We start from the raw sequence: 21,934 nt of genomic DNA, 5'->3' as shown, positions 1-21,934 counted from the left end.
TCTCTTCTCTCAGGTGGCCAGCACCAGAACAAGAGGACACAGCCTCAGGCTGCGCCAGGGGAGATTTAGGCTCGAGGTGAGGAGAAAGTTCTTCACTGAGAGAGTCATTGGACACTGGAATGGGCTGCCCGGGGAGGTGGTGGAGTTGCCGTCCCTGGGGCTGTTCAAGGCAGGATTGGACGTGGCACTTGGTGCCATGGTCTAGCCTTGAGCTCTGTGGTAAAGGGTTGGACTTGATGATCTGTGAGGTCTCTTCCAACCTTGGTGATATTGTGATAATTTCATTTGTTGATGAAGGCATAAAGAGAATATTTTCACATTGGGAAGGTTTCATTTGATCTTTTTTTTTAATTCAGGAGATCCTAAGGTTTTTCACTATGTGTTTACATGGTTATCAAATCAGGATTTTTTTTTTTAATTGAATTGACATTGATGTTTTTCTTAGCTCAGACAGTACATAATCAGTGTTTGGTTTATGTCCAAATGCTAAAACCTAATTATTTTCCAAGTGTAGGTCTCAGTTGTTAATCATATCCCTTCCCTTTAACACAATTTTTAATGAGGATATACAAGAATTGCTGGGTGTTTGAAGCAAAATGGCAAGTTACTGCCCCTATGGTGAACAATGCAGTCTGAATTCCTAAATATTTTCAGTCAAAGGTGGCATGTTATTAAAAACGATGGTAGCAAACCAAATTCTTAGCAGAATTTCAACTATATTACAGTACTAGTCATCTCTGCACTTGCTACACAATCTGCAATGTAGGGGAGGAAGGGTAAGTGTTTTGTGTGTGCATGTGTGCATGCAACACTGAAGTACTGTGTTCAGCAGGTGGAGGGAGGTTCTCCTCCCCCTCTATTCTGGTCTAGTGAGACCCCACCTAGAATATTGCATCCAGCTCTGGGCTCCCCAGCTCAAGAGGGAAGAGTCCAACAGAGGGCTACAAAAGTGATTAAGTTCCCTTATGGGGAAAGGCTGAGAGTCCTGGGGCTTTTTAGTCTGGAGAAGAGAAGACTGTGAAGGAACTTATAAATATATATAAATATATGAGGCCTGGGTGTCAAGAAGGAAGAGACAGCCTCTTCTCAGTTGTGCCCTGTGATAGGACAAGGGGCAATGGGTATAAACTACAGTACAAGAAGTTCCACCTCAATATGAGGCAGAACTTCTTTACTGTAAGGGTAAGAGAGCACTGGAACAGGCTTCCCAGAAAGGTTGTGGTGTCTCCATCTCTGGAAATTTTCAAGACATGCTTGTATGCATTCCTGTGTGATCTGTGTTCTAGCACAGATATGGTTCTGCTCTGTCAGGGGGGGTTGGACTCAATGATCTCTTTGGGTCCCTTCCAATCCCTGATATCCTGTGATCGGGAACTTTGTAAAGAGGGACTCAACACCCTGCATGCTTGCAGTGGTGCTAATGCTGTTAGCTGTAGAACTACTTCCCTGAAAACAGACAATTCTGATGTCTTTGCATTGTTTTTTCTAGAAGTCTTGTTTCTTCTTACATACATATATTAAGGGATCTTTGAGTTTGGTTAGGAAACACTTTTTTCTAAACTGCAAATCTAGGATGATTTTTCTGTGTTTGGCTGAAAGCAAGCTTGCTTAGGCTGGGGAGTTACCTTGTTTTTCTAGACAAAATGTTTCAGCCTGCATCAGTAGGAGATTCACATAGGGAAATTGCATATTCATATTCTCCAAAGTAATACAAGCACATCAATTCTTAATATTTAAGCATGTGGGACAAGGACAAGAAAGCAACCAAATGTCTGCTGCTTAAAAGCAATTCAAAGTAATATGTTTTACTTTTATTAGCAGCTGAGTTTATCTGTGTTAGCTAATGCAATCAAAACTGATTAATAGTAAGTCATTAAGATACACTAACTTGATTGCTTCCAGTCTTGTATGCACACTCACTCATTTTTTTTTCTAACTTGAATAGAAAACAAACCTATCCTGTAGTCAGGATTCTTGTTCTACAGCTTTGCTTAGAGCTACATGAGGATTTCTGTTGCATGAACAGTTCAGCAGTGACACTGCTGAATTGTCCTGGACTCTTCTGACTGAGCCCAGCTCTTTTCTGTTTCAAAGTCTTTATCCTCTGGCTTCATCCAGCCCCTTCCACAACATACAGAGCAAACTGCTGCACTGCAACAGCTTCTTTTCTCTTCCTGTTGCCTCAGTGACCCCAGTCAGGCTGCCTTCTGGTTTTAGAAGAATGACCATGCCTGTGCAGCACACTGGCGAGTTCATGCTCTGTTTCTCTTAAGTACTGGATAATTCTGTAAAACGTGATGCAGTCCAATTGCTCACAGTTGTCAAACATTCTTCCAGCATCTAAATGGCCTGTTACATTATCACAGAGTCACAGACAATCACAGAATATCTAGTTGGAACAGACCTTGAAGATCATCCACTCCAAAACTCCAAACTGTTCCTTTCCAGTCCTTTAGACTGCAATGGATATGATCCTTCTGTCTTTCTCAGTCCTGAGAGAGAGCGCCTGACCTTAGGTGCTAATTCAGTTCATCTGCAAGTAAGATTGCAATTTCCTTGACCTAATACTGAAGACTGCAGCAGAGCAAACTCCAAGCATTCAAAGGCTTCTTTCAAATGTAACAAACTGTGTGTTCAGGAGCTGGGATGCTAAAAAGGTGGCATGAAAAATTAAAGTACTTTCTAATACAAAATATCCATAATTCTTGGAAAGCTTCAAGTCTGCATAGTTTGGTATTTATTAACCATGTGTCTTAATCCACATTTGTTCTGAGCTGTCTTTAAGTCGTCTCATTATAAGGTGGCCCAGTTGTGTTGTGTTCATTAATACATCAGAGTGAAGTGACTTGATTTGTGCACCAGCTGAATTTAATTGGTGTGCTTGGAAGCACATCACAAGTATTTGCTGGTGAGATTTATGATGGAGACGTGTTTTCTTTCCCTTTGATGTCTCTTTCTAAGTCTAACTTTCTTAGTCCAAGGAGAACTATTATAACTAGCCTTTCTTGTGGCTAGGATAATGGACTTCTCAGGGCCTGTGGCTTTTCTGAGACAATCCTCTTCCATCTGTTTAAGATCAAATTAAGTAGACTGAACTCTCTAGAATTCTCAATATACAGCAATACTCTTGACTAACTAAGGCAAGCTCTGTTGCTGTATTAAAAAGAAGTATCAGAAGGACATAAGTGATGGTGCTGGAGAAAAATGTAGTGTTCAGAAACACTCAGACAACAGCTGAGAAGAGTCTGCTTCATTCAGTATCTTAATTTCTATCTGCTATGCAATAGAACAAGTAGTTTCAAGTATCTCTTTGTAAAATCCTTTAAGGTCCATATTCCCAGAAATAAGTAAATGGTCTGGGAAAAAGAACCTCCTCCTCAGTAGCTCATGACTCTAACAATTTTCATTGCTTGCTCTCTCAGCCCTAGAGCCCCATCTGCAGGCAGTGTTGTAGTCTCTAGCACCTGCCCCATTCTCCAAATGGCACTCAGACTTCCAATGAGATGTAAGTCACTGACAACTCAGTTTCCGGGGAGGACTGTAAGGCAGTTTCTGTCATACCCTATGATGTGGGTAAAACATTGAGTGGTACCTCTTAGGAACTGAGATTACATGACTTAAGCACGAGTAACGTGGAGCACTGTGATTTCTGACTCTGCAAAATAGTATTGCAAACCATCCCATCTGGATTCTCCAGATGCAGATGACAATAAAGTGCTAGCTGTATGGAGCAGCCAGACATCCTTACTGCTTGCTGCTCTTAGAGCACAGCTTCTGCTCACTAGTATCACTATGTGATGTTTTCCTTATTCTGTCAGAGTGCAATATGCAGTCAGATTTCACTGCTACTGAAATCTGAATCTGCACAACACACAGATGTTTTTAGCATGCCAAATTAATATGTTTCTGGTGTGCTTATTTGGCTAAACCTGTAAAATGTTATTGGGGCAGAAAAAAATAATCATGGCAATAATCACTTTACTGTGTTCTCCATTTGTGGTTTTACATGTGTTATATTTGTGCCAGCCTCTGTACAAGCAAAAAATGAGTATTTGTATGAGCTGCATTTATAGCATGCTATTGGACAGCATGTCTGAATCAGCCACATTAACGAGTGGATGATATGTTTAATCCAAATTTAGATATTTACACTTGAAAAGGGAGGCTGCAGAAGATTCTGTTCAAACAGAAAACTACTTTCTGTTCATCCTCTGTTTTGTACAGTGTATATAAAGTATGGATTTTCCTTCTTTATGCTTGCTTTGTTTCTATATTAAGAAAAAAAAAACATATTAATGCCCAAATGCAATTCTGTAACAATGCAGCACATTATTGTGGTAACATGGCAAAAGCCTTAGTTCTTGCTGTGAAGCACAGTTCAGGGATTCCAGAGAGTCATAGAATCATAGAATCAACCAGGTTGGAAGAGACCTCCAAGGTCATCCAGTCCAACCTAGCACCCAGCCCTAGCCAGTCAACTAGACCATGGCACTAAGTGCCTCATCCAGTCTTTTCTTGAAGACCTCCAGGGACGGTGACTCCACCACCTCCCTGGGCAGCCCATTCCAATGCCAATCACTCTCTCTGGCAAGAACTTCCTCCTAACATCCAGCCTAGACCTCCCCAGCACAACTTGAGACTGTGTCCCCTTGTTCTATTGCTGGTTGCCTGGCAGAAGAGACCAACCCCTACCTGTCTACAATGTCCCTTCAGGTAGTTGTAGACAGCAATGAGGTCAGCCCTGAGCCTCCTCTTCTCCAGGCTAAACACCCCCAGCTCCCTCAGCCTCTCCTCATAGGATTTGTGTTCCAGGCCCCTCACCAGCTTTGTTGCCCTTCTCTGGACACATTCCAGCACCTCAACATCTCTCTTGAATTGAGGGGCCCAGAACTGGACACAGGACTCAAGGTGTGGCCTGACCAGTGCTGAGTACAGGGAAGAATAACCTCCCTTGTCCTACTGGCTACACTGTTCCTGATACAGTCACTGTCCCATAGGGCTTTTCAAAGTCGGTTTGCAGCTTCATTCTTTCAGATAGGCTACTGCAGGACAGTGTGTAACTAGAGCAACTAACACAGACTATGCCAGATTAATTTAAAGCCAGGCCAGCATCCTTAGCCAGTGCTTATCCTGGGGAAGCATTGTTTTCTTTCAAATGGAGGAGTGTGACAACCAGTATGACCATGTTTCAAACTGTTAGAGTACCAAGATTCTTCCTCTGTAGTCTTATAATTTATGACATTAAAAACTGTATCCAGTTTATGTTCCAGGCCTCTCACCAGCTTCATTGCTCTTCTCTGGAAGGAGTTCAGGGCAAGTGGCCTCTTGAACTGGGGGATGGGGTCGGGGAGCAGTGTGTTCCCCTGGAAATTCATGAAGAATTAGTTCAGGACCTGCTGAGTCATCTGGACACCCACAAGTCCATGGGACCAGATGGGATCCATCCCAGGGTGCTGAGAGAGCTGGCAGCTGAGCTGGCCAAGCCGCTCTCCATCATTTTCCAGCAGTCCTGGCTCACCAGAGAGGTCCCAGGAGACTGGAAAATGGCCAACGTGGTCCCCATCCACAAGAAGAGTCGGATGGAGGAACCTGGGAACTACAGACCCGTCAGCCTGACCTCAGTGCCAGGGAAACTGATGGAACAGGTTATCTTGGGGGTGATAAGAGCACACCTAAGGGATGGCAAAGGGCTCAGGTCCAGCCAGCATGGGATTAGGAAGGGCAGATCCTGCCTCTCCAACCTGATCTCCTTCTATGTTCAGGTGACCTGCTTGGTGGATGTGGGGAGGCCTGTGGATGTGGTCTATCTGGACTTCAGCAAGGCCTTTGACACTGTCTCCCAGAGCAAACTGCTGGCTAAGCTGTCAGCCCATGGCTTGGATGGCAACACTTTGTGCTGGGTTAGGAACTGGCTGGAGGGCTGAGCCCAGAGAGTGGTGGTGAATGGTGCCACATCCAGCTGGCGGCTGTCACTAGTGGTGTCCCTCAGGGATCAGTGCTGGGCCCCATCCTCTTTAACATCTTCATAGATGATCTGGATGAGGGCATTGAGTCAGTCATCAGCAAGTTTGCAGATGACACTAAGCTGGGGGCAGATGTGGCTGGGTTGGAGGGCAGAAGGGCTCTGCAGTGAGACCTTGACTGCCTGGACAGATGGGCAGAGTCCAATGGGATGGTGTTCAATAGCTCCAAGTGCAGGGTGCTGCACTTTGGCCACAACAACCTCATGCAGAGATACAGGCTGGGGTCGGAGTGGCTGGAGAGCAGCCAGACAGAGAGGGATCTGGGGGTACTGATTGATACCCGCCTGAACATGAGCCAGCAGTGTGCCCAGGTGGCCAAGAGAGCCAGTAGCATCCTGGCCTGCATCAGGAATGGTGTGGTCAGCAGGAGCAGGGAGGTCATTCTGCCCCTGTACTCTGCACTGGTTAGACCACACCTTGAGTATTGTGTTCAGTTCTGGGTCCCCCAGTTTAAAAGGGATGCTGAGATGCTTGAGCGTGTCCAGAGAAGGGCGACGAGGCTGGTGAGAGGCCTTGAGCACAGCCCTATGAGGAGAGGCTGAGGGAGCTGGGATTGTTTAGCCTGGAGAAGAGGAGGCTCAGGGGTGACTTTATTGCTGTCTACAACTGCCTGAGGGGTGGTTGTGGCCAGGAGGAGGTTGCTCTCTTCTCTCAGGTGGCCAGCGCCAGAACAAGAGGACACAGCCTCAGGCTGCGCCAGGGGAGATTTCGGCTCGAGGTGAGGAGAAAGTTCTTCACTGAGAGAGTCATTGGACACTGGAATGGGCTGCCCGGGGAGGTGGTGGAGTCGCCATCCCTGGGGCACTTCAAGGCAGGATTGGACGTGGCACTTGGTGCCATGGTCTAGCCTTGAGCTCTGTGGTAAAGGGTTGGACTTGATGATCTGTGAGGTCTCTTCCAACCCTGATGATACTGTGATACTGTGATACATTCCAGTATCTCAACATCTCTCTTGAATTGAGGAGCCCAGAACTGGACATAGTTTAGACTCTGTATTAAAAGAAACTTTATCTCCAAAAGGGTTATCAGGCTTTCTGGGAAGGTGGTTGAATCACCACTCCTGGAGGGGTTTAAGAAACATATAGATGTGATGCTGAGGCCCATGATTTAACACCAGACTTTGTATAGCTAGAAAGTGGTTGGACTTGATGACCTTAAAGGCCTTTTCTATCTGAAACAATTGTGATAACCATTTTGATATCTTGACATTTTTCTGACCACACTGAAAAAAAAAACCTCTTTAACTGTATCGTAGCAGGTCTGCAGGCTGTCTCTGTTAATACTTCCTTTATTGAATGATTATATTAAATTGTCATTATATCATCCCAGTTTAATTAAAAAAAAAAGTTTATATGATCACCGTTTTGCCTGCTCCTCTGTCTGTCCATGCATGCATCTCTTAAGTTCCTTTTCATTGGGAGCAAAGTCAGTTAGTGTCCTGTAAGGGGACCGAAGAGACAAACTACTGCCAATTATGAGGAAAGGAAACAGAATTTTTGCACTTTATTTAGCAAGAGTCAGATAAACGTGTTTATCTAGCTCCTGACTTAGCATTGTGTCTCGTCTTGCTTGATGCATGATGAGGGAGGTGATTTTTTTTAATCTCCTGAATGTACTAACCTTGCTTGGCAAGGCTGCAACATCACTAAGAATCACAACAGTGACTCTGAGGAGCAATACAAAAGTTAAATGCCTCATCCCACTCAGTGAACAATGAAGGCTATCCCTGCATGGCAGGGCCAGAACAGTGGTAGAGTCACAACGATGACCCTGAGGAAAAATATAAAACAATTTATTGTTTTGGGTTTTTTAAACAACTATCAGCTAGTATTGTAGATAAAGGCAGCTTAGCAGAAGAGTTACTGTCAATTAACTTAGAACAAACTTGGCAACGTCTATCAAGAAAAAAAATACAGTGAAAAGAGAGGGGGCAGAGAGATAAAAAAATAGGGACTGAGTGGTAGGAAACAGAGGTTTTGCCAGCCTTGGATCCAGTGTTGTCTCGCTTGACCTGTAGGTGATGGGTCAACAAAGGCAAATGCACACACTCAGTCTTAGCTATCTTAGTCAGTCTGAGACCACTTTGGGAGTAGCAACTGCAAACGAAGTGAGAAAGTTCATGGGGGAAACAGTAGACTAAAGTTTGAGTTGTCAGCAGGTGCATGCTCTGACTGATGTTTTCCAACCATATGAGGGAGTAGGGAAAAGCAGCTCACCACTCTGCCTCTTCAGAACTCAATCTGTCTCTCTCCTGATTTTCCTCTTAAAACAGTCACAGCTCAAGTTGTTTGAGACAAGATAGGCCAAGTCCCTTGTCAGTCTTTAGCATGCAGAACTTTTATCTCTTCTCCAGGGTTGGGACTATTATGGATTGTATGAGATGAGTTCATGTGCGTTTCACAGCAACAGTTAGAAAACAAAACACGGAAAATTTACAAAAGGCCAGGCTTCATCACTTTAATGTGGTGAATAATTTGCAATGCACTGTATAATTTTTGGTCTGCTAATGGAAATTTGGCCCATGTTTTATGTAACAGGAATTAATCTCGTGTACTGTTGTGTGCTTTAACAGTCTTTTCTTGGCGGCGATGGATTTGATAATGTTAAATTTTGGGGATAAGTGAAAATCATTATGCTTTCAAATCTCTCTTTCTATTGAAAAACGAAGACATGAGAAAGTATACCAGGCATCCTAGTTAGCAAAGTCTAATACTGATGTGGAGAATTTCTTCTAACCTTAAAGGTTAACAGTTCTGTCTATATTTAGAAGCTTGTGATATATTGCACAGGGTTCACACTCCCTCTTGCTGCTTCCATATGTAGACGTGTGGCACGCTCCTACCCAGAATCCAGGCACCATCAGCTTTCATATCATCTGAAAAGAAAACAGCAGGACACTTACACATTGTAGTGTTTACTACACCAGAGTACACTGTGGATCAATGGGACTTTCATTGAATTATGTTATTGCTCTTCAGTACAAAAAAATAACACAGTCATTTAAGACATGTCTGCTCCCTGAGAACTCTCACCTTTTCCAGATTTCCTGGCTCAATGAGCATTAAAGATTACTCAACACACTTGCAATTGCTCTTCTATTTATATAGTCTGGTGCATGATATATTGTTCTATGAAAGCTGCAGATGTCTGTACTTTGAGTATCACACATTCACCAAAATAATGTTAATTTATGGAATTGCTGGTCTTGATGCAAAGGGGATTTACAAAGTGAAAATTAAATTCTGGGATTATTTCAGTGCATTAAATATTTAATACCTCCTCTAAAAAATAACAAGTGATAGTATTTTATCAGTATTATTCAATGAATTTACCAAAACCTTGAGTAGAATGAAGTTTCAGATGAGCAAGGTCAAAGAAAGTGCAGCAAACACTTCCAGAGCTAAAACCCAGACACATGTACTTGTCTCTTACAAGTGCCTCAGCATTCAAAGGCTGGCAAACAGAGGCACTACAGGCTGGGGAAGGAGTGGCTGGTTTGCTGCCTGGCTCAAAGGGACCTGGGGGGTGTTGGTGGACAGCCAGCTGAACATGAACCAGCAGTGTGCCCAGGTGGCCAAGAAAGCTAACAGCATCATGGCCTGTATCAGAAATGGTGTGACCAGCAGGAGTAGCGAGGTGATCATGCCTCTGTACTCAGCACTTGTGAGACCACACCTTGAGTACTGTGTCCAGTTTTGGGAGCAGGTGCAGAGAAGGGCAAAGAGGCTGGTGAGAGGTCTGGAGAACATGACCTATGAGGAGTGGCTGAGGGAGCTGGGGTTGTTTAGTCTGGAGAAGAGGAAGCTCAGAGGGAACCTTATTGCCCTCTACAACTACCAAAAAGGAGGTTGTAGTGAGGCTGGAGCTGATCTCTTCTCCCAAATTACTAATGATAGGACAAGAGGAAATGGCCTCAAGTTGCATCAGGGGAGGTTTGGGTTGAATGTTCAGAGGAAGTTCTTTACTGAGTAGGTGGTCAGACACTGGAACAGGCTGCCCATGGAGGTGGTGGAATCACCATCCCTGGAGGTGTTTAAAAAAAGAGTGGATGTGGTGCTAGTGATTAAGGATGCTGGGATGAAGGTTGGACTGGATGATCCTGGTGGTCCTTTCCAACCATAGCAATTCATAGTGGTTAGATGTTGTGCTGAGGGATTTGTTTTAGTCAAGGACTTGTCAGTGTGAAACTCATGATTGGACTCAATGATCTTGAAAGCCTTTTCCAATCTGAGATATTCTGTGATTCTATGAAAGTGAAGAAAAGCAAGAAAATATCACCTCCAGTAAGGAGGTCTACAAGATATTTTGAGAAGAAGGACCATCCTATTTTCCTAGCTTTGCCAATCTGCACTCTGAATTTTATGCACTGATTATTATTTTGTGCATTTGTGTTATATATTCGGCAGAGTGTTTTCCACTGAGAGGTGCTTGTGACACTAGAAGGAAATAGCTCTACTCTATACAGCTTATTTACAGATAGAAAAAACCCTGCTATTTCTGTTCTCTGTCCAGAGCTGCTGCTACTTGTAAAATGTCTGCCCCTTCATCATTGTAAACATGGGAATTAGAACAGATCAGAAAAAAAAAAAAAAACAAAACCCAAACAAACAATATTTCCATATTTATTTTAGGCATAGTTTCTGTGAATAACTTGATCGCTCAGAAAATGCACTCATTCATAAGAATTTGATCAACATTTTTTTTTTCCCTAAAGAAGTGGGTAAATTTGAGGAAAATGGGCAAATAATTTACCTGAGGCTCTAGGCTCTTCCATCTGTGCAGAAATCATTCAGATGACTTATACATGATTCCTTACTCTACACAGCTGTGCCTCTTTTAGGCATCAAAACAGAAGATAAAATTGAGTACCTATACACAACTAATTAAAAATATTCTTTATTAAAGGAAAGAAATTAACAGATTTTATGAAGGAACAGGTAAGCCAACTGTTACATAGCAGGTAATGACATTTCACAGAACCTGAAGAAAAAGAACCTATTTTTTTTCTGGACGTGAGGTAATGTACATATTCACATGATGTGAAGGACAGGTGAGAAAAACAAGAGACCAATATGGCTTATCTTCCACTGAAACCTTTGTCTAGCTACATTAACTCATTAATCAATCTTGTTCAGAAATTACAGGCTAGGGCAATTCCTGATGTTTTCATGATAGGGCAATTCCTGATGTTTTCGTGACACAATGAAATGTGAATAGATACTAAACTCAGATAGTTATTCACTTCCCTATTAATGCCCTGGGCTGATTCATGTTACCTATAATAACTGATTGCAGTTGGCTTCATTCAGATATTAAAGCCTCTGAGTCCTTCCAACGATGCCATATTTCCTCTGGTGGTATAAGGATCAGGCTTAAATGCTTTCCAGCCAGACGGGGACTGTGTATTCACATGAATCAAGGCCTTATTACAAACACTTCTGCAAAGACCTTATTAAAAATGCAGACTTCTTTCACAGGGTCTGGGGAAAAAAAATCCATTACTCTATTTCAACTACAGGAATAAAAGAGATTGTAAAAAAAAGCAGCTACAAATATATTAAGCATGAACACAATGTTGAATATTGGGGAGTTTTGTGTCATCCTTACTACAGGCTCTCTGGTTTTACACACTGCTTTTTTCAAGCAGGCTCTTGCAGTACCTCCATAAATATTGCTGTCTTACGGACAGTATGTAAATCATGAGCACAGTGTTGTAGAAACCCAAACCAAATATTTCTCCATTTATCAGAAAGCCTTCTTCTGATTCGATTTTCATGGACTTGAAAGATATTATTAAATACTCATATTTTATGCTTAGATATTAAAATAAAACCAATCAATGTTAACTTCTGCTGAAAGCTGCAACTCGTAACTCACCACAATAAATTCACTCCAGCAAAACACAGGCAAATTGAAAATGAGATAATTTGGATTTCTGTCTTTGGAGAATTTCTTTTCATCATGATGGCTGCCATATACCAGATATGATAACTGAAAACTCCAAGCTTTTCTTTCACTGTGCTCCTCTGGTAAGGTCTGGCTCCATATCCTCACTGTTACAGATGGCAGTCTTAAGATGAACAGCCTTTCAGCCTACTGGTACTTAAAATACTGTATTTCTTAAAATCCATTTCTGGGGGCAGCTTTCAGTGGTGAATCAAAGGAAATCCCTCTTTCCCTTTCTCCCTTTCCCCCTACAGTACACAGTCCTGGCATCTTGCCAATACATCGTCCTGTGGTGTGAGTGAGGTTGTCATGGCAACGGCACACACACGGTCACACCCGCTATAGCTACAGAAGTGTGAGTCTGTTGGAGAGCTTTAGTAGATTTTTATTCATCTGCAGATGCGCTGCCCAGCCATCTGCAGTTACTCACCCATTCATTGCTCACAGACCTGATGGTAACCCTTAATGAGGTCACTTTCAGTACTTTCAGCTCCATCCTTTAGATGAAATCTCTCCAGATCTGACCTGGGTGGGCAGTCACTTGTCCTACCTGTAGTGCAGAAATGGTCTGTTTCATCAGCCATCCCAAGGGCACACCGGTTGGGCTATAACTAAGTTCATATTTACTTTCCAGAGAATGTGTAAAACAGCAGCAGTGAGTAACTGCAGAAAAACTGAACTGGGGTTACCCACAGTGCATTGGAAAACCTGATATTCTTTCTCTTAAAGCAGTGAGATAAGTTTTCACTACTACTTGACTTAAAACTTTGCTCATTTTCTTTTTTTCAGACATGGAGACGACTTGATTGTGACACCATTTGCACAGGTAGGCACAATTTTGTCATATTTCTCACCTGATCTTGCAATTTAAAGTTCAAGTGGCCAAAGCAGTTGTTTTCTATTGTTAATATATGTTATGTAAGGTATTCTGGAAACAGGAAAAACAGAAAGTTGTAAAAGTCCAACTGTTTTTATCTTTACTGCTCCTTCTTAATGCTTTTTTGGTTATTGTGGAAGTAGAAATGCAATAACATGATAAACACCTTCGACTGATCTCTTTTCAAATGCTACAGCAGACAGTGATGATGAAGACACACTTCTATCCTCTGTTATTCTCCTGCTTTTTATAATTACCATTTATCCTTTTGTCCATGTTTTGTGCTTTCATTATAAGGTGATTTTTAGATGCGAGATAAGTTTTACCCAGAATACTTATTCAGTTTTACAAAACAAGCTCTACTTGTTTGTTTGTTTTTCCATTAAGATTCTGCTTTATAAAGCATCAGCTCAAAATTCAGTATAATTTAGATCAAAACTCGTCGAGTTTTTAGTCTTACAATGCATTGCTATTCCTTGAACTCATGATGGTTCCTGAACTCTATTACAGGCTTTATCCTGTAATAGATAGAAATTAAAGTTAATTCAGTGTGACTCTGGGAGGAGGCAGGGGGGGAATCTGGAAGTTATATGTGATTTAAGGTGAATGGAGAGACATATTCTGTCACACAGCAGTTTCAAGAATAAGATGTCCAACTACAGTCTGAATATGCAGGTTGCTTTCTTCTGATGATAAGGTGTTAAAATAATAAATATTAATGTCATACCTTCTTTTAATGAGCTTGTAAACAGATACAGTGTTTATAAGACACTGGCTAACTCCTTATTCAGCACATCACCATGGTAGTGTGGCTGCATTCATTAACTGGAGGCAGGGTGGCATTCTTTCTCGCCCATACAGAATCAGAACAAGATAATTTACTTTTTTTACTAGAATGGAATTTAGTATGCTAAAATTATTACCACAAGGACATTATCAGTGGCACTTCCCTATATTGTAATATACAGCAACTGATGTATATTTAATCGAATTATTCACAGAATTTTGCTTTCAAACTAAATGCATTTGAGTGATTTGAAATTTAAGGACACATTTTGTAGGGTTTTTTTAAAAAATAGTTTTCCTTCATTCCCTTGCAACTGCTTCTATACAACCTAATTTTGAAAATAATAGCATTTACTTAGGGATTGAAACTGTAAAGGTTTGCAAGTGACTCACTGCATTTTGTTCACGCATCTAACTGGTAAGTGTTAAGCCTAAGTGGAACCTCTGTGGACAGTTAAACTGTCACATAAAGTGAATCATAATTTTAAAACTGAAATATCATTTTATGTCTTTATATTATAATATAATAGACTGGAAAATATTTCTATCTATATAAAATAAATGAAGCAGCTTAGTTTCACTGTAGCCAGTGTCCAGAGTTTTTGTTGTCACTTTCATATTCACTGTTGTGTACGTGTGGATACCTTGTACTTGCAGAAACTTTCAATATGTATTTGTGTAAGCTACAGCAGCTGGGATGCTGGGCAGATACTAGACACTTCACCTCTGGACCTAAAAGACAGTTATCACACCTGTCAGAAGAACAAATAGAAGGGCGTACAAACCAGCCAAGTCTCTGCTTTCTGAAACAGGAGAAATTCATAATAGATCAAGCACTGGAAAAATCTGGTTGATGTGCATAGAGGTGGAGACAGTAAAGACACTTCCTCATAGCTCTTCAGGGACCTGAGCATGAGTTTAGGGTCTACAGATCCAACACATACCTTGGCTAGGTTCTTATTTTCATGTGGCATTGTGCATAGCCTACTAAAACTTCCTGAAACTTAGCCCTGTGCAACAGGTACAGTCCAGTTCCTTGCAGTCCAGGAGTGACTGCACCTGAAGTCATTCACCAAGGAGTCACTGAGCCACCTTGTATATGCTTCCAGTTCTCAGTGCACCTGAATATACACCCAGTTTGGGTCCGGCAGGACTTACTGAGTAGGAAGCTATGGTTCTTCATGGGCTGAGACAGCTCTGGGAGTCACATCTATATGTTTCTCTGATATCACTAGCACATACAAGCTCTCTTAGCATCCTGGTGCACATAACCTGAACCCAGGCATGTTAACTGAAGAGAAATATAAAAGGACTGCAGTCACTAAAATGTTTTACCTTAATAGGCCCAAATCTTTTCATTTATGCCTTCCTTCTCCTTCCACTTTCAACTCACCCTTTCCTTTTGAAATATTTTCATGCTTCAGTAGCTTTTCTTTGTATTTTATGTATTATTTTTTAGCTCCAAGATCTTTCCCCTTCTGCTTAGTTCATGACTGATTTCCATTCGTGTTTATCCAATATCTAAATACAACACTTGTGTCACTGTAGCCTAGGCAAGCAAGTTCATCATGGCATATATAATTATTTTTATTCCATGCTGAATATTAAATATGTGAGTTTGATTCATAGTCTTTGGAAAAGAAAACATAATAAAATTAATACTGCCTAATCAAGCAACAAATCTATTTTTATGTTTATTACCCAAACTCACTTGGGAATTACCTACAATAGCTTGAATGCTGCCAGTCATCATTATCTCCTGAATATTTTGTGTTTCAAGCTTTCACAAAATCCTTCTTTTCTCTCCAACCTCCTACCCACTTCCTACCTCATGTGTGAATTTAAGGCACTATGAAAAAAGGATTATATCCTCCTCAACTCACACTTCTGGAACCCAAATTATCATTTCCATTTTTGTTACTCCTGAAACGGATTCACTAGAGAACCATCCAGTCAGATCTGACACACTACAGTGGGCAACTGCTGTAAAGAGACACCAAAGATCAGTGTTGCTGCTTCCTCCTGTTATTAGTGTGGTTCTAAGTAATTTATGATTCCTCTCTAACATCAGCTGAACTGCATCTCTGTAGTCAGAGTTGCATCTTATTATCCCTGCATAGAACAGAATGTATTGCATTTATCCACCTCCCTTCAGTGTGTGTGCCATATTCTCCTCTACTGCCTCCACTAGCTGCTGTCTTGCATGACAGGAAGTCCGGAGAGGAAATAGTTAATTTATGTCATTTTTCCTTATGTGCAAAGCTTTTAAGACCCTTTAGACATTTCCCTCCTGCTTAGATGATACCTTCCTTTTACTCTGGTCTTCTGCACTAAGTCCTCAAATAAACTGCATCCTTTAAAGGAGGTGCTTTTATATTTCCTGGCAGTCTAGGCAATCTCTTTCCCTTTGTCCTTTGAAGTTTGTAGGGGGCCGAACTGCAAATGGAATATTCTGTAATCATTTCTTATGCATGAACTATTAGGCTTGAATGGGCTATTATCTTCCAAATATGAATGCTTTTATGGTCATTTTAAGGAATTAAGTAGTATTCTGTGGAAATTTTTCCTCCTCTTCAAGGAAGTCTGCCTTAAATAAAAATGAGTTATGAGGAAAAAAACGAAATAAACTATTGCCCTTGTACTATAGGCATGTTATTGTTAAGTAATGGTCAAAGTTTTCAGACAAACCAACCCTGGAAAACTCACAGCTGTTTTGCAGTGTCCTATCCTTTTTTTCTTTCAGCATTGTAGAGAAGACATAAATCAATCTCACCTGTGCAAAAATTGAGACTAAGACCATCTTCTCTGTTCCAGGTGCTGGCCAGCCTGCGTACTGTACGGAATAATTTTGCTGCACTAACGAATTTACAAGATCGGGCACCCAGCAAGTGAGTGTCAGGTTTTGGTCACCTTTTTGCAGTGATGCTTTTAAAATGTAAATTAAGAATAAAAACCACATGTTACTGATTTCAGTCTGTGCCATCAAAGCTGCACAAAGCGTGTGGATGAGTAATAAGATTCCTAATCTCTTGAAGGTTCTGTACTGGGTATCTGATACAACATCCCTCTTGCCTACAGTAACTGCTCCTTGTATAAATATGGAGTAGTTTTGTGCAATTTATATGAATTTCAATAAATTAGCCTTATGCCAAAGATCATTCAAAGATGATCATTCAGGCCAAGTCTTGAGTTTTGCAAATGCACTAAAGTAAGCAGACAGCTACACACATTGTGAGCTACTTGCACGATCTGAACGCAGAACTCTGCCTAAGTCATCCGAGTTAATCTATCCGCAGTAGTTGATGATTCATGAGGCATTATAAATAACGATCTTTCTCCAGTTGTGTAATAGCATCACAGTTAACATTGCCGTTAGTGACACAGGCAAATTTTGTAGTGGAGTCATTTCCTTCACCCAGAATATGCATCTTTAGAAGTAATTAGCATTCAAAAGACAGCTGCCTGCCATTGTACATGCAGTGCTCCTAAAAGACACGTTCTGCACCTGTGATTGGAATATGCAGACCCTATGTAACCTCTGATAGCAGTCATCCACACATCCCTATGCAACTGCATCAGTCCAGCAACGTCTAACTTCATTCATTGCACAAAGCAACCCACTGAGCTGTTTGCACTGAAGATTATTAAGAAATCTATATTCAAAATAATGTGTGAATTACAAAAGAAAAATAAGAGTGTGGAAAACAAAGGGAGCACATGGGACATGATAGCCATGTTAGAATAATAACCATCTACATATATGTGTAAGCTTTGGGTATAATTAGGCAGGTTTTAAATGTAAATTCCCGAAATACTCCTTCCTTGGAGTTTGCCATTTGCAGGGAGGTTTCAGGGCCAGTTGTGAATTCCCTGCTACATTAAAAAAAAGTTCTGTCCTGAGTTAACTTCATCTTTGTTAATGCCAGGATACTGCAGGATACACACAGAAATGTGTTTGCTATTATATTGTTCAAGGACTCACTCATTTGTGAATTTATCAGGCTTACGCATTTTTTTCTTTTAAACAGGCGATCGCCAATGTGTAACCAACCATCTATCAACAAAGCAACTATAACAGGTAAGAAGAATTAATATGACTGATTTTTTTTTAATACATATTTAAAAAAAACTCACTGGAAACTGCATTTTCTTAAAATAATCTTTTTTTTCCTTTATCCTTATATCTGTTTTACTAAAGAGAAATTAAGCAATGCGGTGACTTGAGTCTGTGACTTCTGGTGTTGTGTCATGTCAGCTTTCTTTTATATATATATATATAAAATATTCTGATTTTAATTTCTTTTCCAATATTTTGCTTTTCTTTATATAGCAGTGCGTGACTGTGTCATGACTACCTTTGTTAGCTTTTGTTTTTCTTGCTGTAAGACATGGTAGAAAGAGCTTGTATCAGGAATGAATCGATCTTTCTTTGGGACATAGAATTCTGTAGCTACATGTGATGGTTTGAGTGTTACCCACCCACCACTTTGGAAATCACCCAGACTAGACTCAGACGGTTCTGGAAATTGAATGAAGCTTATATTTACAGCTAGCACAATATGCAAGCAGATATTTACAGTATATACAGTTATATACAGAAATCTACAAGGTGAAAGGTAATACAGAAACACAACAGCCCTCCCAGAAACCTGAGTCCCCAGGAGGGGCTTCCAAATGCCCTTCCACCTTCTCCCACCTCTCTCAACCTTACTCCACTCCCAAGCAAGAATGGAGGTTCGGCCAGGGGGTTAGGAAGCAAAGTGGATTAATCAGAGAAACAGCAGAGAGGCTAGAGAGAGAAAAAAAAATGCATCTCCAAGCTCCCCAGCAGAAGAAGAAGCAGAAGTTCTTTATCAATGTTCAGATTCTTGTTCTTATACCTCTCAGCAAGCCTATGAGTGAGTAGACATCACCCTTGTTTTCCTTTCACAGCCTGCAATCTAATCCTTCTCACCAAAACATTCTAGCCTGCTTCAAACTAGCACACTACACCAAAGCAAAATCTTTGCATTACAAGCCTGTAGGCAATAAGGAGAAATTTTCAAAATGGACTTTTCTGATTCAGGATGGTAAATTCTATTTCTATAACATCAGTAGGTAAGAGAAAAATAGTTCACTTGTAGAAGACACTTATTTCTAAAGAAACATTAACTTGAAAACAGGACTGACATTGCAAGACTCTGAAAATTTTACCCTGTGGCACTTTTATTAGGGCATGTTGGTCTTGGACATCTCTAATGGAACACACTTTGTTTGCTTTTACACTCTTAACATCATGTTAATCCATGTCTTCACGCACTGTGTAATTATTCAGGTAGTCACATTCTTTATCGTGTGTTGGCAGAGTGAAAAATCATCTGCTTCGACTTTTGGTGAAGGTATACAGACACTTACAAAACCAAAACGTTCCCAGATTTTTTTTAGAAGTTCTTGCATTTTTAATTGTGCATCAAATTTGTAACTTCAGGAAGAAGTTGTACTCCTTTGAGGAGAAGTGTGTTTTTGTCATGTTCAGTATTTTCTGTTGTTAGGCTGCGGAATGTGTTAACATTGTGAGGTATTTTACATGTAGCCTTACACAGTATCCATATTTACTTCTGAGAGATCCAATCTTGGCAGTTCTGTATCATTTTCTTCTACTAGGAACTCATCTTGTAATCACAGAATCACAGAACTTTAGAGGTTGGAAGGGACCTCCAGAGATCAGCAAGCCCAACCTCTCTGCCAAGGCAGGATCCACTAGGGTAGTTCACACAGGAACACATCCAGGCAGGTTTTGAAAGTCTCCAAAAGAAGAAGACACCACAATCTCTCTGGGCAGCCTGTTCCAGTGCTCAGTCACCCCCACTGTAAAGAAGTTCCTCCTCATGTTGAGGTGAAACCTTCTGTGTTCCAGTTTGTAGCCGTTGCTCCTTGTCTTATTGCTGCTGACCAGCAAAAAGAGGTTAGCCACATCCACTTGACACCCACCCCTCAGATATTTGTAGACATTGATCATATCTCCTCTCAGTCTTCTCTTCTCCAGACTGAACAGCCCCAGGGCTCTCAGTCTCTCTCCATAGGTAAGATACTTAAGTCCCCCAGTCATTTTTAATGGCTCTCTACTGAACTCTCTCTAGCAGGTCCCTGTGTCTCTTGAACTGGGGAGCCCAAAACTGTATTCCAGATGTGGTTTCACTAGGGCAGAGTAGAGGGGGAGAAGAACCTCCCTAGCCTTGCTGGCCACACTCTTCCTGATGCACCCCAGGATGCCATTGGCTCTCTTGGCCACAAGGGCACATTGCTGTCCCATGCAGAATCTGCTGTCCACCAGGACTCCAAGATCTTTCTCCACAGAGCTGCTTTCCAGCAGGGCAGCCCCCAAACTGTACTGATGTCTGTTGTTATTCCTTCCCCGATGCAGGACCTTGCACTTCTCCTTACTGAACTTCATAATGTTTGCCTTCTCCCAGCTCTCCAGCCTGTCCAGATCTCGCTGGATGGCAGTACAATCTGAAAGACTGTCAACCACCCACCTCTTCCCCCAGTCAAAGGATTTGCAGAGGGTACACTCAATGCCCTCATCCAGATTGTTGATAAAGACATTGAACAAAACTGGGCACAATACTGATCCCTGGCAAATACCACTGGCCACAGGCCTCCAATTTGACTCTGTGCCATTGACGACAACTCTCTAAATTCTGTTGTGGAGCCTATTTTCAGTCCACCTCACAGACCAGCTGTCTATGCCAAATCTCCTGAGTTTATCTATGAGGATGTTGTTGGAGGCAGTATCAAAGCCTTGCTGAAATCAAGGTAGATGACATCCACAGCCCTTCCTTCATCTACCCATTTGCTCATGGTATCATAGAAGACTATCAACTTAGCCAAGCAAGATCTCCCCTTGGTAAATCCATGTTGGCTACTCCTAATAACTCTCTTTTCTTCCATGTGGTTGGAGATCGCCTCCAGAATGAGCTGCTCCATCACCTTTCCAGGGATGAAGGTGAGGCTGACTGGTCTGTAGTTGCCTGGGTCTTCCTTCCTGCCTTTTTTGAAGACAGCAATGACACTGGCTTTCTTCCAGTCATCAGGCATCTCTCTTGTTCTCCATGACTTTTCAAAAATGATGGAGAGAGGCTCAGCAACAACATCAGCAGCTCTCTCAGCACTTGTGGATACAACCCATTGGGGCCCATGGATTTGTGTGGTTTTGGTTGGCACAAGTGATCTCTAACCCAGTCCTGACTGACAAGTGGAGTGGCCTTTTCTCTCCAGTTCTGCTCACTTGCTTCCAGCGACTGGAATTCCTGAGGGCTGGTCTTAGGAGTAAGGACTGAGACAAGGAAGGCATTCAGCCACTCTGCCATGTCTGCATCTTCAGTTACCGAATTTATTTTTGAGATGTCATTATTGCCCATTTAGAAAATCATCAATGGGTAGTAGTCTGTTGGGAGGACCAGGGTAGGAATTTTTGTCACTACATCCTTAACTCTGGCACCAGAGTGGCAACATACTTCCCTAGAGATCTGGTCAACACCCTTTAGGATTGAGTCCCCACTGACAAGCACCCATCTCTTCATCTAAATTGTGGATGTTTTTGTAGACTTCCTTCCTCCCAGTCTCTTTGAATGACATAAAATAGATATGTTTTCATAGTGGTTGTTGGGTAGTTCAAACAATACAAGCACTTTTTTTGTGGGTCCCATCAGGGAACAGAGGATTAAATCTTTCTTTATACTACTCTCCATGATACATTTTATTTATCAGTATTAGAATCATAGTTCAACAGTGTTGCAGAGGGATTTCTCTTATTCCTTCTCTGTTAGGGGGAGGTGAGAAATTAATTTGAGGTGGTATTAAATTTTTTATAAAATTATTTATTAAAATTAATATTTACAAATTTGTATCACCCCCAACCACTATGTAATCAAGTTCGTTATGCATGGTTATGAAAACAGTTGGGATATTATATATTTACAGGGATTGGATTATTAATTATCAAATTATCAACAACTATTGACAGAGAGAAAGATTCCCTTAGGCTTAATGCCTCTTAACAACTATACTGTTTGCCCAGCAAGGGCTGAAACTGTGTCTGCTCTTAAGACAGAGGTAACTTATTTTACAAAGGAATTAAAGCTTGCTTAAATGTGTTGCTCTTAAAGCTTGCTTAATTATTAATCACCCTCCCGGGATTGTGTCACAGTGTGTGCCCAGTGTTCAGGTCTTGGTGAGGCTGGAATCTATCCCAGCTTGCAGGAGAATGATAAGTGTTCCCAGTCCCTGGGGTAAACAGGATTTCTCTGACCTTCTCTCCTGG

General features: G+C 41.4%; 2 protein-coding genes across 5 annotated transcripts in view; one reads left to right on the top strand and one right to left on the bottom strand.

Moving 5' to 3' along the window:
* The window catches only part of RAB3C (RAB3C, member RAS oncogene family), a 448,802-nt gene that overhangs the window by 119,643 nt on the left and 307,225 nt on the right, over nucleotides 1-21,934 (bottom strand). The window lies entirely within an intron of this gene.
* The window catches only part of PDE4D (phosphodiesterase 4D), a 422,688-nt gene that overhangs the window by 296,696 nt on the left and 104,058 nt on the right, over nucleotides 1-21,934 (top strand). For 3 of the 4 annotated variants that reach the window (XM_064140535.1, XM_064140537.1, XM_064140536.1), the window contains exons 3-5: nucleotides 12,759-12,795; nucleotides 16,447-16,520; nucleotides 17,661-17,710. In XM_064140535.1, coding sequence (XP_063996605.1) covers nucleotides 12,759-12,795; nucleotides 16,447-16,520; nucleotides 17,661-17,710 — 161 coding nt within the window. Of the gene's footprint in view, nucleotides 1-12,390; nucleotides 12,440-12,758; nucleotides 12,796-16,446; nucleotides 16,521-17,660; nucleotides 17,711-21,934 lie in introns of those variants that run through there. The other variant, XM_064140538.1, reaches the window with a different exon arrangement.

Source organism: Pogoniulus pusillus, chromosome Z (genome assembly GCF_015220805.1).
Source record: "Pogoniulus pusillus isolate bPogPus1 chromosome Z, bPogPus1.pri, whole genome shotgun sequence".
NCBI lineage: Eukaryota > Metazoa > Chordata > Aves > Piciformes > Lybiidae > Pogoniulus > Pogoniulus pusillus.
This window is presented reverse-complemented; position numbering and strand designations above follow the sequence as displayed.